Source organism: Coregonus clupeaformis, unplaced genomic scaffold (assembly GCF_020615455.1).
Source record: "Coregonus clupeaformis isolate EN_2021a unplaced genomic scaffold, ASM2061545v1 scaf1053, whole genome shotgun sequence".
NCBI lineage: Eukaryota > Metazoa > Chordata > Actinopteri > Salmoniformes > Salmonidae > Coregonus > Coregonus clupeaformis.
In genome coordinates this window covers 128483-143515 of record NW_025534507.1, presented here as the reverse complement: position 1 = coordinate 143515, position 15033 = coordinate 128483, and the positions used below count along the sequence as shown (strand labels likewise).

The window sequence follows — 15033 nt, the reverse complement described above, 5'->3', positions numbered from 1 at the left end:
CTCAGCTGGTTCCTCTGTGGGTTCAGGTGTAGTCTGGTTGTCCTCCATAACCATGGTCCCCTCAGGGTTCCCCAGACCCTCCTCACACCCCTCCCACCTTCACCAGCAGCACCTCTGGACCCTCCTCCTCCTGGAAGAGACAGGTGATACAGATTACACAGACATACACTCCCTCAGGTATGTACAGTGGGGAAAAAAGTATTTAGTCAGCCACCAATTGTGAAGTTCTCCCACTTAAAAGATGAGAGAGGCCTGTAATTTTTCATCATAGGTACACGGTCAACTATGACAGACAAAATGAGAAGAAAAAAATCCAGAAAATCACATTGTAGGATTTTAATGAATTTATTAGCAAATGATGGTGGAAAATAAGTATTTGGTCAATAACAAAAATTTCTCAATACTTTGTTATATACCCTTTGTTGGCAATGACACAGGTCAAACGTTTTCTGTAAGTCTTCACAAGGTTTTCACACACTGTTGCTGGTATTTTGGCCCATTCCTCCATGCAGATCTCCTCTAGAGCAGTGATGTTTTGGGGGCTGTCGCTAGGCAACACGGACTTTCAACTCCCCTCCAAAGATTTTCTATGGGGTTGAGATCTGGAGACTGGCTAGGCCACTCCAGGACCTTGAAATGCTTCTTACGAAGCCACTCCTTCGTTGCCCGGGCGGTGTGTTTGGGATCATTGTCATGCTGAAAGACCCAGCCACGTTTCATCTTCAATGCCCTTGCTGATGGAAGGAGGTTTTCACTCAAAAAATCTCACGATACATGGCCCCATTCATTCTTTCCTTACACGGATCAGTCGTCCTGGTCCCTTTGCAGAAAAACAGCCCCAAAGCATGATGTTTCCACCCCCATGCTTCACAGTAGGTATGGTGTTCTTTGGATGCAACTCAGCATTCTTTGTCCTCAAACACAACGAGTTGAGTTTTTACCAAAAAGTTCTATTTTGGTTTCATCTGACCATATGACATTCTCCCAATCCTCTTCTGGATCATCCAAATGCACTCTAGCAAACTTCAGACGGGCCTGGACATGTACTGGCTTAAGCAGGGGGACACGTCTTGCACTGCAGGATTTGAGTCCTGGCGGCGTAGTGTGTTACCGATGGTAGGCTTTGTTACTTTGGTCCCAGCTCTCTGCAGGTCATTCACTAGGTCCCCCCGTGTGGTTCTGGGATTTTTGTTCACCGTTTTTGTGATCATTTTGACCCCACAGGGTGAGATCTGCGTGGAGCCCCAGATCGAGGGAGATTATCAGTGGTCTTGTATGTCTTCCATTTCTAATAATTGCTCCCACAGTTGATTTCTTCAAACCAAGCTGCTTACCTATTGCAGATTCAGTCTTCCCAGCCTGGTGCAAGTCTACAATTTTGTTTCTGGTGTCCTTTGACAGCTCTTTGGTCTTGGCCATAGTGGGAGTTTGGAGTGTGACTGTTTGAGGATGTGGACAGGTGTCTTTATACTGATAACAAGTTCAAACAGGTGCCATTAATACAGGTAACGAGTGGAGGACAGAGGAGCCTCTTAAAGAAGAAGTTACAGGTCTGTGAGAGCCAGAAATCTTGCTTGTTTGTAGGTGACCAAATACTTATTTTCCACCATAATTTGCAAATAAATTCATTAAAAATCCTACAATGTGATTTTCTGGATTTTTTTTTTTCTCATTTTGTCTGTCATAGTTGACGTGTATCTTATGATTAAAATTACAGGCCTCATCTTTTTTAAGTGGGAGAACTTGTACAATTGGTGGCTGACTAAATACTTTTTTCCTCCCCCACTGTACACATAGATAATAAACACACTTTCAACATGGAGTGTTTACCCATCCCCACTATGTTTGAGTCCTATACTGTAGTTACAGACTGACTTCATTGTTGTTAAACCCATCATGGTGGACATAAATATGATGTTGTGGGTAAATAATGAGACATCATCAGACAAACCCGACAGTGTAATAAAATAAAAAAATAAAAAAGATAAATTTTTAATAAAAAAATTAAGGATAAAAATAAGTCAGCTATGATAAGTCAAAAGTCAGATAAACCCGACTAAACTATTTTGACGTGTACAGTAGGTGTTGGTTAGTGTGTGGGTACATTTATTTATATTTAAGTGTATATTGGTTATAAAGCGCCCAGAGGTGGGACAAAGTCATTGTTATGTCACAAGTAAGTCTCAAGTCTTTGCCCTCGAGTCCCGAGTCAGTCGGTCAAAGATGAGGCAAGTCCCCAAGTCGAGTCAAAAGTCAAAGCCATCAAGTCTCAAGTCGAGTCCAAAGTCCTACATTTTAGTTTTGAGTCATTTCCAAGTCCTCTTAGCAAGCCTTTGCAAGTCATTACAAGTCCTCGTGCAAGTCTTCTCGAGTCATAAGGCGCAAGTCCAAGTCAAGTCACGAGTATTGATGTTAAAGTCCAAGTCGAGTTGCAAGGTGTCTTTGTACATTTTGTCGAGTCGAGTCTGAAGTCATCAAACAACTCAGTCTGACTCAAGTCCAAGTCACATGACTCAGTCCACACCTCTGTAAAAGCGCTGCTGGGTGTATGCAGAATAGGTGAGATCAGATGTGATGTATCCTAAAGAGTCTCAATGAAAGTCTTAGAATAAAAAGTCCCATTTTGTGTTTATTAAACAAGTATTAAATACACCATATGAAAACCACATACAGGTCTCAACAAAAAATTGATAACTTGCATACATTTTCTCATTGAAAGTGTCTTGGGAAAACATTTTGTAGTTGAATGGAAGTAATGAAATAGGCATTTGTGAACATCAAATATCCTACACAGTACAAACACAATATGTAAAATACTTTTTAGGCTTATGTCTGGATGCAATATTCTACCCAGGAATATTCAACACTGAAATCTGTTACTCTTGTTATTCCAAATGCATCTGTGGATCTTTTCTGCTGACAACCGTGAAAATATATATATTTTCCTGTTATAGAGTAGAATGGTTTTTCTGCTGGTGTATCCTGAGGTAGCTCCTCTCTGAGAACCTCTTCCCGTAGTAGTACAGGCGAACGGCCTCTCTCCCGTGTGGACCATAGGTGCCTCTTCAGCTGGTCCTGGCGGAGAACCGCTCTCACACTGGGGGCAGCTGTAGGGTTTCTCCCCTGAGTGGACCCTCTGGTGCCTCTTCAGGTCACCAGCCTGGCGAAGCACACGTGACACTGGGTACAGCTGAAGGGTTTCTCCCAGTGTGGACCCTCTGTGGATCTCCACCTTCTGCGGGCAGCTGAAGCCTTTGTTACAGAACATGCAGAGGAACTGTTTCTCTTTACTATTGCCTGATGTGGTTCCCCTCCCTGAGCCTGGGCTCTAGCCCTGTCGTTTGAGTTCAATACCTCATCGAAAAGGATGTGGCCGTGTGAATCGGAAGGTGCCATCGACGTGGACACTGGGTCGCGATCCCTGAACGCGTGTAAAAGGGAGTGGGTGGGGACATTTGATTTGTCTCTAAGCTTTCCCTGTAATCTAAGAAATCTCTGCCCTGTGAGTGTCTGTCTCCTAGGTGACTATCTGTATTCCATGTGGGAGGAACGTTGCCCTCCACTTTCACAGTCACTTCATCTACGACCAGACCCTCCCCCTTTCTTATCTAGGCACCTTTCAGAGTATACACTACTACTGTACCGGTTCCAGTCCTCTCTAGACAGATCAGTCTGTGTCTCTAAACCCAAGGATATGTTGCCAGGGTCCATCTCTGTATCATAAGAACAAGATGGATCATCAACACCAGTGTCTAATGCGTCACCATCTCACAGGAATGAACCGTCCTCTGGCTCTGGTGAAATACCGGTAAATACTCTGAGCCAGGAGCAGGAGGACAGCCCAGTATCCCCTGCCCCAGTCTCTCTGGGTCTGATATGTGGTCAGATCCTGTGTGTAAGAGCCTGTGTGTTACAGTTACAGTCTTGTGTCTGTCTCTGACTTGAGGACGGCGTTCGGCGTTCCACTGACCTCCATGATGCTGCGTCGGTCCTGGCCTGGGGCACGGTGGCGAGGTCCTCCGTGGCTACAGGGGGCGCCACTCCAGCTGCTGCTTCAGTCTGGATGTCTCTGCTGTGTCTTGTGTCCCTCCCCTTCAGACCGCTCCTGCTTGACCCCAGGACCTGCAGCCTCTCGCATCTGCAGACTGACACAAGAAGAGTGGGGTTATTATCAGTACATGAGTTGAATTGGATAACAATGTCTTAGGGAAGTATCACAAAGTCCTCTATTGCAGATAAATGAATAGCTGAGGGGAGCATTTCTGAAATAAACGGGCCACATTTGATGTACTGTTATTTTAATGTTACATTATGACACTAACCTCTATCACGATAACGTGCTGGGTTGAGGTTCCACTCCCTCATCAACAGTGATTGGTTGGTTATCTCTCAATGTGTTGTGTCCCGCTGGCTTTACAAAGCTTCTGTGGCCTCAGTGAGATGTCCTTCCCCTAAGAGAGTGATTTGGGGAAAGGGGTGGTTAAGTTAGGTACTGTCAATGCTCCACGCTATATTGTACACTTGACACAGTGGCAAGGATGTCACTTCTCATAACTTCTTGACATACTATTTATTGGTTGATTATGTTCCATGCATCACATTCTTTTGAGTATGAGAATAGGAAATTCAGTAAATCAAGACTCTGGTTAGAATATGATAATGTGAATTGTTTAATATTGTGTCTTTGTGTAAGAAGAATGTTCTTAATTGACCTGCCTGGTAAAATAGCTAAGTAATCAGGGGAAGTAGTGCATCAGGGCAGGCTCAAGGCATAAGTGACATAAGCAGTCGCTTCGGGGCCCCATCTACTAGGACCCCCCCCCAAAGAAATGTATGTATAGAGTGCCTTGAGAAAGTATTGACACCCCTTGACTTTTCCACATTTTGTTGTGTTACAGCCTGAATTAAAAATGGACAACCATCTTTTGGGGTCACTGGCCTACAAACAATACCCCATAATGTCAAAGTGGAATTATGTTTTTCCTTTTTTTAACAAATGAAATTAAAAAGAAATGCTGAAATGTCTTGAGTCAATAAGTATTCAACCCCTTTGTTATGGCAAGCCTAAAATGTGCTTAACAAGTCACATAATAAGTTGCATGGACTCACTCTGTGTGCAATAATAGTGTTTAACGTGATTTTGAATGACTACCTCATCTCTGTACCCTACACATACAGATAATTGTAAGGTATCTCAGTCGAGCAGTGAATTTAAAACACAGATTCAACCACAAAGACCAGGGAGGTTTTCCAATACCTCGCAAAGAAGGGCACCTATTGGTAGATGGGGAAAAAACCAAAGCAGGCATTGAATAGCCCTTTGAGTATGGTGAAGTTATTAATTACACTTTGAATGGTGTATCAATACACCCAGTCACTTCAAAGATACAGGTGTCCTTCCTAACTCAGTTGCCAGAGAGGAAGGAAACCCCTCAGGGATTTCACCATGAGGCCAATGGTGACCTTAAACGGTTACAGAGTTTAATGGCTGTGAAACTGAGGATGGATCAACAACATTGTAGTTACCCACAATACTAACCTAATTGACAGTGAAAAGAAGGAAGCCTGTACAGAATAAAAATATTCCAAAACATGCAACAAAGCAATTAACTTTTTGTCCTGAATATAAAGTATTATGTTTGGGGCAAATCCAATATAAAACACATTACTGAGTACCACTCTCCATATTTTCAAGCATAGTGGTGTCTGAATCATGTTATGGGAATTATTGTAATCATTAAGGACAAAAAAGAAACGTAATGGAGCAAAGCACAGGCAAAATCCTAGAGGAAAACCTGGTTCGGGTCTGCTTTCCAACAGTCATAGGGAGACGAATTCACCTTTCAGCAGGACAATAACCTAAAACACAAGGCCAAATCTACACTGGAGTTGCTTACCAAGAATACAGTGAATGTTCCTGAGCGGCTGAGTTAAATTTACTTGAAAATCTATGGCAAGAAGAACTGAAAATGGTTGTCTAGCAACAACAACCTATTTGACAGAGCTCAAGAATTTTGAAAAGAATAATGGGCAAATGTTGCACAATCCAGGTGTGGAAAGCTTTTAGAGACTTACCCAGAAAGACTCACAGCTGTCATCGCTGCCAAAGGTAAGTCTACAAAGTATTGACTCAGGGGTGTGAATACTTATGTAAATTAGATATTTTAGTATTTCATTTTCAATACATTTGCTAACATTTCTAAAAACATGTTTTCACTTTGTCATTACAGGGTATTGTGTGTAGATTCAGGCTGTAACACAACAAAATGTGTAATAAGCCAAGGGGTATGAATACTTTCTGAAGGCACTCACCGGCCAGTTTATTAGGTATACCACTCCGTTCACGAAAATGTGACAACGGAAGGCAGGCTTCATCAGCGCCGCATACACCACTTTGCAATCTGGAGGCAGTATGCATTTGAAAACATTTTCTCTGTGCCCCATGGCAAAATGTGTAGAATTGCAGGAAATTAACTCTAAAAAATTTTTTTTATCTGCCTTCAAACTTTTGCTTAGGGCCCCCAAAAGGCTAGGGCCAGCCGGAAAACGTGTGGCGAGACAACATTTGCCACAGTACTTTTCAATCTTTCAAAGCAGCAGCAACAAATGCGTTTACCAGACATATTCATTAGTTCATGTCATAGAAAAATGTTTTGCAACGGAAAAGAAAGCAGGTGTTTCTTATTGGACAAGTTTACATAGTACCTCCCCCAATTTCAGCCTGTTTTCCTCAGTTTTGTCTAGTGACGCGGTAGCCCCCCACGCTTGCTGTGACAGGTGGATTCACTTGTCAGTCACAGAGGTCTCCTAGCTACAGCCTACAGAGCCTCATCAACCACGCCTCTCAACAACTAGTTTGGTTGCACCAGCACCTCGTCAAAGACAGTACAGTATGAAGATAGGCAGAAACTGCTTCTCCAATAGAAATCCCCCGATCACGCTTGTAGGCGATGTCATTGCAACGTTGTCTAGCTATACTCATGCGCAGAAACATGTCATCGGGTCTAACGGTCGTCTCGCGCCGAACTGCGCATGTGCAGACCGTTTAATCAAAGACACTACTCCGATCTAAAGTTGTTTTTGTTCTCTCATCGACCTCTCAAACCTCAAACCCCGGCCTGGTCTGTTTGGTCTGCTTCATAAGCGTTCCCGAAGTCTCGCAATGTTGCGCCTCTGGGTTTAGAAACTCTGTGACCTCGTTGTTTGACTGTCCTTGCTATCAGGGATCCTTGGGACGTCCCTACCCCATTGAAGTTGAAAGTTAAAATGGTTAGGTCTTTAGGATAGGGATGTCCCAAGGATTTCGGATAGCACTAAACATTGTTTGACTCGCACTTTACCGCTTTCTTCGCTCACGTTCCGTTCTGTGGAATCTGACTTTGTGGCTGTGTTATCTAGTGTAAACAGTCCTCTCCTGCCTGCCTCATGAGAGAGCAAACACACATTTTAATGGAAAACAGGGCATGTGTTAATAAAAGCAGTTAATAAAAGCAGTTTAGTCGTCTAAAACTAGGTAGAACGATTAAATCTATAGCTACTAACGCTAGACTAGACTAGCTAGATAACATTAGCTAGATATGTTGATGCAGCCAGCAGCTAACGTTAATATGAATTTAGACCAGGGGGTGCAACTTTGGTTTTAGAAGTGGGGGGATTTTCCAATCGTTTCATTCTGAACAGAACCATTCTTTTTTTTTTATTCCGTTCCGACCAGCAAAATACATTTCTGAACCGGTTCGAACCAAAGAAAAGTACTGGATTATATAGCTCCTTTCTGTTCCTTTTTAAACCTATGAAATATAATTTCGTTATTTTCCGGTTTTCGGTTCTGTTCCCTGAACGGGTTCCAACCTACTGATATGAACTGGTAATTCAGGTTTGGTTAGAATAGAGTGCAATGGAATGAGTGATATTCAATTAAATATCCTTCATGAAAAGTGGGATATTATTTTCAATGAGACTTTAGAATGTAGTTGATTTAATGATTGAATATATGGATTTTACAGACAATCAGTACCTACAGTGAGCGCCAGGAAACCAACCTCTGGTGGGACAGATGGAGACCAGGACAACAACACAAGGTTAGTGGTTTTATGACTTACACATAAAAACTGTTACAAAGTCTACTGTGTATAGTGTTAAATGTAACCCTGCCTTACATAAAGATTACAAAATGAATAATTGCAGAAGAGCACTGTAATCAGATGAACAAATAGGTTTTATGACATTAAATTAAGACTTTTCAACATTCAAACCTGCATTTATTTTTATTTTTCAAAGTCCACTGTTTAACATTGTGTGTATAGAGTGAAATTAATATTTAAAGACATTGTAACCATTCTTTGCATAACGCTCAGCCCTGCTATAGTAGTTCACTAAACTACAGAGCATGTTGTCCATTGAAGTTGTCATCTCTGGCTCTTTTGATATTTGATTCAGAATGAATAATAACAAGGTTTGTGGTGGTTTGATCCACCTTAGGCCAGAAGTGTTTCCAATTCACATGACCCGACAAAAAAAATCCCATCCCTATGGTCATAACACAGATGAAAAGGGAAGCTATCTATAACAATATTTTGTCACAGCCTATGAATAGGACCCAGAGTTTTACCTAAACAGAAAATCTAAACAACCAAGCATTCTATTGCATACCATCTAAAAACTGACCAAGTCACAATTCTGGGTAACATCTGAACACATGCGCAGAGGGGAACGGGACGACTTCTGAAAAATGTACCTCTTGCCATTCCTCTGTATCGGTCGAGGATCTTGACACTACTGGGACGACTGGCGAGGACGCGCTCTCTAACTGTCCTCTCTGCGCGCTCCCGTGCCACCTTCAATTCCAGTAGCTGTAGTTTCCGCCGCAATCCCCTGTTTTCTTTCTGGCTTTGAGAAATTTCCAAACGGAACACTGCATAGTCGTCATCTACGAGTTTACAGATCTCTGCCACGGCTGCATTCGCTAGCACCTCCATGATGGAGGCTATTTGAGTGTGAAAAACCACACAGTTAGCCATTGTTGTTAGCGGCTACCTAGCTAGCTAAATAACATCAATCAACCAAGTCCTCTCTCCAACGCGAATTAAAGACTATCTGAGGTAAGTATGTAATGCTGTGCAGTTAAATTAGTCATATTGAGTTCCAGGGTCTTAATAAACGTCTAAATAACAACAATACAAACGCTAACGTGGAAATGGTTCTTGGTCACTGTTTACTTCCTTTTACACTGACGAGAAATGATCATATTTGTTGACGTCATAGCTCAAAGGGTGTGGTTAAATGAAAAAGGTATGCGCGCTGTTCTTTGAATTACGGTACAGCTATTACATTACCAGCGCTTCAGACTAAGGTTCTTTCTGCAATTTTTGTCAAAATTAAGTTGACGTATAGCCTTGTTCTGTTCAATGTTCTCCAACTATATAGTACTCTAAATACCCCCAATTCATGATATTCCGTTCAAAAGGAAAACAAGAAAAAAAATGGTTGACACCATTCAAACCAATGAGGATTCAGAACTTTAAAGCCAATTATCTCAGAATCATATTTTTTGAAGTTAAAGGCCCATTGCAGTCAAAAACGTGATTTTCCTGTGTTTTATATACATTTCCACACTGAGGTTAGAATAATACTGTGTAATTGTGAACATGATGATAATGCCCTTTTGGTGTAAGAGCTGTTTGAAATTTCAGCCTGATTTGGTGGGATGGAGTTGTGGCCTTCCATTATGACATCACCATGCTGTAAATTAGTTAATAGATATTTTTCAATTAAACGTCACAATATGTTTGATTTGGCTGCTGGGGGCACATGTCAAACGGCACATGTCAATAGTTTTAGTGGAGCTGGGGGTCTCCTTGCCCCCCCTCCCCCCTCCTCCTGAAAGTTAGCTTGCTAACTAGCCATTTTGACGTGATGTTATTTTCTAGCTAGCCAATTTGATGTGGTCCATCAATCAGTGTAGCCTATATCATGTATGTTAGCAGCAATCGTAATTGAACACTCTTATAAACAATGTTGAAAAGGGGATCATGTAAGCTAACTTCCCTAGGTAGGCCTTCATTGGTTGGGTCTACTTAGGTCTACTTACCACTATATGTTTAGCCAACTGTACAAAGTTTTACATGGAATAATCATAAATGTGTAGGTCTGACTATGCTCTTCAAGAGGTGATGATATTACAACCAAATAGTTAACATTTATTTAACAATCCCTTAAAACGGCACGCAGTTGTCACTGGTTTTAGTGGAGCTGTGGGTCTCCTTGCCCCCAGCAGGCAAATCGAACACTCTACACCTTAATGAGGTTTAATTGAAAACGAGCTATAGACCAAGAAAGAGAGTTTTAAACCTCTCTGCCAATAACAGCTAATTTTCTGTTTTCCCCTCCCCACTCAGACCACTCCCAGACAGTCCTAGCAAAATTGAGAAATTGCTCTTTGCTAAGAAGCTATTTTTGTTTATTTTGACAGTTTTAATTGAAAACAACCACAGTAAGGTACCTAATTGTTACCCAGAAATGATTTGATATTGAAAAAATTCTACATTGGACCTTTAAAAGAATGTACACTCCCCAGTTTGTAGAGACCTACAGTCAGTCTGGAATATCAAGTACAGGTTCACATTCTTCATGTTTGATATTTCAACCCAGTCATCACAAGACCTGAATGAAGCCTTCAGGCCATTTACTGAAAACAGCTTGAGGTCAAGGACTGTTTGTAAAGATCTCATACCACAAATTATAGATCTAGATAAGCTTGTGAGCCCTGTAAAAAAACAAAAAAAAACAGTTAAGAGGGACTTGATTTGAGCATGTTTTGGTCATTGTTGCAGGTAGCCTAGAGGTTAAGTGCGTTGGACCAGTAACCGAAAGGAATCCCCGAGCAGACTAGGTGAATAAATCTGTCGACGTGCCCTTGATCAAGGCACTCTAACCCTAATTGCGCCAGTGAGCTAAATCAGTGGTTCCCAAACTGTGGGGCATGAGGGGTCGGAACTCAGTCCCGCTTTCAACTCACTTTTGAAAGTTGTAATAGTAGAATGCACAAGGTGAAATTTCGAAATTGGGTAGTGCATCATCACTATTCCTCGTCATGTCAGTCATTGCATACCTTAGAGAGCTATTTATAACTTGTCAGAAATGTCCAGATCAACTAGGCCAGCTAACGTTTTTTAGCCCATAGATTTTGCAGTAATGTTGGAGTCACTCAAATATCACACGAATACACATTAGACATGGCATAATGTATAGAATTGCAAGAAAATTTGCTTTAAAACTGCAAAATGTTCTCTGCACCCCATGACAAATGTGTAGAATTGCAGGAAATAAGCTTTAAACCTGCAAATGTTATCTCCGCCAACAAGAGGGGGTGTGAACAGTTTCTGTCATGAACAGTGTTTGTTGAACCCTGTGCTAAATTACTTAAATGTAAAACGGTCAGCTTCCAGGAATTGTGTACAGATCCTTGCGGCATGGGGCCATGCATTATCATGCTGAAACATGAGGTGATGGCAGCGGATGAATGGCACGAAAATGGGCCTCAGGATCTCGTCACTGTATCTCTATGCATTCAAATTGACATCGATAAAATGCACTTGTGTTCATTGTCCGTAGCTTATGCCTGTCCATACCATAACCCCACCACCACGGAGCACTCTGTTCACAACGTCGACATCAGCAAACCGCTCACCCACACAAAGCCACTACACGCTGTCTACCATCTGCCTGGTACAGTTGAAACCAGGATTCATCCATGAAGACCAGACTTCTCCAGCGTGCCAGTGAGCATTTGCCCACTGAAGTCAGTTATTACGCCGAACTGCAGTCAGGTCAAGACCCTGGTGAAGACGACAAGCACGCAGATGAGCTTCCCTGAGATGGTTTCTGACAGTTTGTGCAGAAATTCTTGGGTTGTGCAAACCCAGTTTCATCGGCTGGTGCTCTTCCTCCCGGGGAGGCCTGCCGGTCCATCACGGTTGAACACTCCACCGTGTCCCCCTCCCACAGTGCAAAGAACCTTGGCGTGACCCTAGACAACACCCTGTCATTCTCTGCAAACATCAAAGCAGTGACTCGCTCGCAGGTTCATGCTCTACAACATCCGTAGAGTACGACCCTTCCTCACACAGGAAGCAGTGCAGGTCCTAATCCAGGCTCTTGTCATCTCCAGTCTAGACTACTGCAACTCTCTGTTGGCTGGGCTCCCTGCTTGTGCCATCAAACCCTGCAACTTATCCAGAACACTGCAGCCCGCCTGGTGTTCAACCCTCCCAAGTCACCCCGCTGCTCCGCACACTCAACTGGCTTCCAGTCAAAGCTCGCATCCACTACAAGACCATGGTGCTTGCCTTCAGAGCAGCAAGGGGAACTGCCCTCTCTGCCTTCATGCTATGCTCAAACCCTACACCCCTACCCGAGCACTCCGTGCTGCCACCTCTGGTATCTTGGCCCTCCCACCCTTCCCATTCAGCCCAGACAAAGCTCTTCCCTGTCCTTGCACAGCAATGGTGGAACCAACTTCCTTCCCCGAGTCCCTGCCAGTCTTTGGAAAAAATCTGAAACCTGACCTTTTCAAAGAGTATCTTATCTTAAATGAATCTCACGGTGCCTCCTACCCACCCATACAACAAAAAACGAAAAGCACTGACTTTGCTGATAACTAATTTGATGGAAAATGTACTTGCTACGACTGTGTGGTTGTCTCATCCAGCTTTCTTAATGCACTAATAGTAAGACGGTCTGGATAAGAGCGCCTGCTAAATGACAAAAATGTCAATGTAAAATGTAAAGTCTCAACAAAAAATCTGCATGAACTGCATTCGTTATCTCATAAATGTATTGGGTGAAAAATGGAGTAGTTCAATGAAAGTAATGAAAGAGGCATTTGTGAACATCATTTAGCCTACACAGTACAAACACTATGTAACAGCCGTTTTAGGCTTATATATGCCTTATATATCACACAATGTCTGAATGCAATATTCTACCCAGGAATATTCAACACAGATCTGTTACACTCGTTATTCCAGATGCATCTGTGGATCTTTTCTGCTGACAACAATGAAAATTAATCTGTCTTTAATGCAGGGTTAGATCTAAACGTCAGAAGCTATCGAGTGGAATGGTTACTTTCTATGTTATAGAGTGGAATGGTGTTTCTGCTGGTGTATCCTGAGGTAGCTCCTCTCTGAGAACCTCTTCTCGCAGTGCGTACAGGCAAACTGCCTTTCTCCCGTGTGAACCTTCAGGTGCATCTTCAGCTGGTTCTGGTGGGAGAAGCTTTTCTCACACTGGGGGCAGCTGTAGGATTTCTCCCCTGTGTGGACCCTCTGGTGCCTCTTTAGGCTGAAAGAGTGGGAGAAGCACATATGACACTGAGTACAGCTGAAGGGTTTCTCTCCTGTGTGGACCCTCTGGTGCCTCTTCAGACTGCCAGCCTCGGCGAAGCGCATACCACACTGGGCACAGCTGAAGGGTTTCTCCCCTGTGTGGACCCTCTGATGGATTTCCACCTTCTGGGGGCAGCTGAAGCCTTTGTTACAGAACATGCAGAGGAACCGTTTCTCTTTACTATTGCCTGATGTGGCTCCTCCCTGAGCCTGGGCTCTAGCCCTGTCGTTTGGGTCCAATACCTGATCGAAGAGGACCCGGCTGTGTGAATCGGAAGGCCCCATTGAAGTGGACACTGGGTCGTGATCCCTGAACGCAGGTAAAGGGGAGTGGGTCTTTACATTTGGATTTGTCTCTAAGCTCTCCGTGTAATCTAAGAAATCTCTGCCTTGTGAGTGTTCTTCTAAGTGAGTCTCGTCTGCATTCCATGTCAGAGGAGCGTTGTCCTCCACTTTCACAGTCATCTCATCTACGACTATAACCTCCCCTTTCTTATCTAGGCACCCTTCACAGTATACACTACTACTGCACCGGTTCCAGTCCCCTCTAGACAGATCAGTCTGTGTCTCTAAACCCAAGGATATGTTGCCAGGGTCCATCTCTGTAGTGTAAGAACAAGATGAATCATCACCACCAGTGTCTAACGCATCACCATCACCATCTCCATGGGAATTAACCATCCTCTGGCTCTGGTAAAATACAGGTAAATACTCTGAGCCAGGAGCAGGAGGACAGCCCAGTCTCCCCAGCCCCACTGGGTCTGATCTGTGGTCAGATCCTGTGTGTAAGAGCCTGTGTGTTACAGTTAAAGTCTCTGTGTCTGTCTCTGACTTGAGGACGGCGTTCGCCGTTCCACTGACCTCCGTGATGCTGCATCGGGTCCTGGGCGGCGCTGGGGCGGTGGTGGGGTCCTCTGTGGCTACAGGGGGCGCTCCAGTCTGGATGTCTTTGCTTTGCCGTTGGTCCTCCTCTCCTTCAGATCTCTCCTGCTTGACCCCAGGACCTGCAGCCTCTGCATCTGCAGACTGACACAAGAAGAAAGGAGGTTGTTACTGGTACATGAGTTGAATTGGATAACAATGTCATACGGAAGTCTCAAAAGCTCCCCTATGGCAGACAAATTAGTCCATGTGAGCAAGTGAATAGCTGAAATAAATGCTCCACATTTGCTATACAAAGTAACTAATTTTAATGCAACATTACTACACTAACCTCTATCACGATAAGGTGCTGGGTTGAGGTTCCACTCCCCTCATCAACAGTGATTGGTTGGTCATCTCTCCATGTATTGTGTCCCGCTGGCTTCACAAAGCTCCTGTGGCCTCCAGTGAGATGTCCTTCACCTGAGAGAGTGATTGGGGGAAAAGAGGTGGTTAAGTTAGCTACTGTCAATGCTCAATGGTATGTATTGTCCACTATTGACAGTTTCGACACTGTATAGAATTGGAAAGGATGTAAGGTAACACTTTGTATAACTTCTTGATATACTATTGTTTTCAATGAGTAAATAATAGAAAATGCAGTAAATCAAGAATCTGGTTAGAATATGAGTGTCTTGTGCTAGACAGACAGACAGATATATACATTTAAGTCATTTAGCAGACACTCTTATCCAGAGCGACTTACAAATTGGTGCATTCAATT

The 15033-nt window shown here is 43.2% G+C and overlaps 1 protein-coding gene across 1 annotated transcript; it reads right to left on the bottom strand.

The window, feature by feature from the left end:
* Window positions 1-12817: 12817 nt before the first annotated feature.
* LOC123486189 (zinc finger protein 3-like) lies at window positions 12818-14611 on the bottom strand. The gene is made up of 2 exons (XM_045217413.1): window positions 14602-14611; window positions 12818-14414 (listed from the first exon to the last, which is right to left on the bottom strand). Exon 2 carries the CDS (start codon window positions 14067-14069, stop codon window positions 13137-13139), a length of 933 nt encoding a protein of 310 aa, XP_045073348.1. The 5' UTR covers window positions 14070-14414; window positions 14602-14611; the 3' UTR covers window positions 12818-13136.
* Between the last annotated feature and the right edge of the window lie 422 nt (window positions 14612-15033).

Coding starts and splice junctions, on each gene's coding strand:
- LOC123486189 (XM_045217413.1), bottom strand. CDS start 14,069: ATGGTTAATTCCCATGGAGATGGTGATGGTGATGCGTTAGACACTGGT.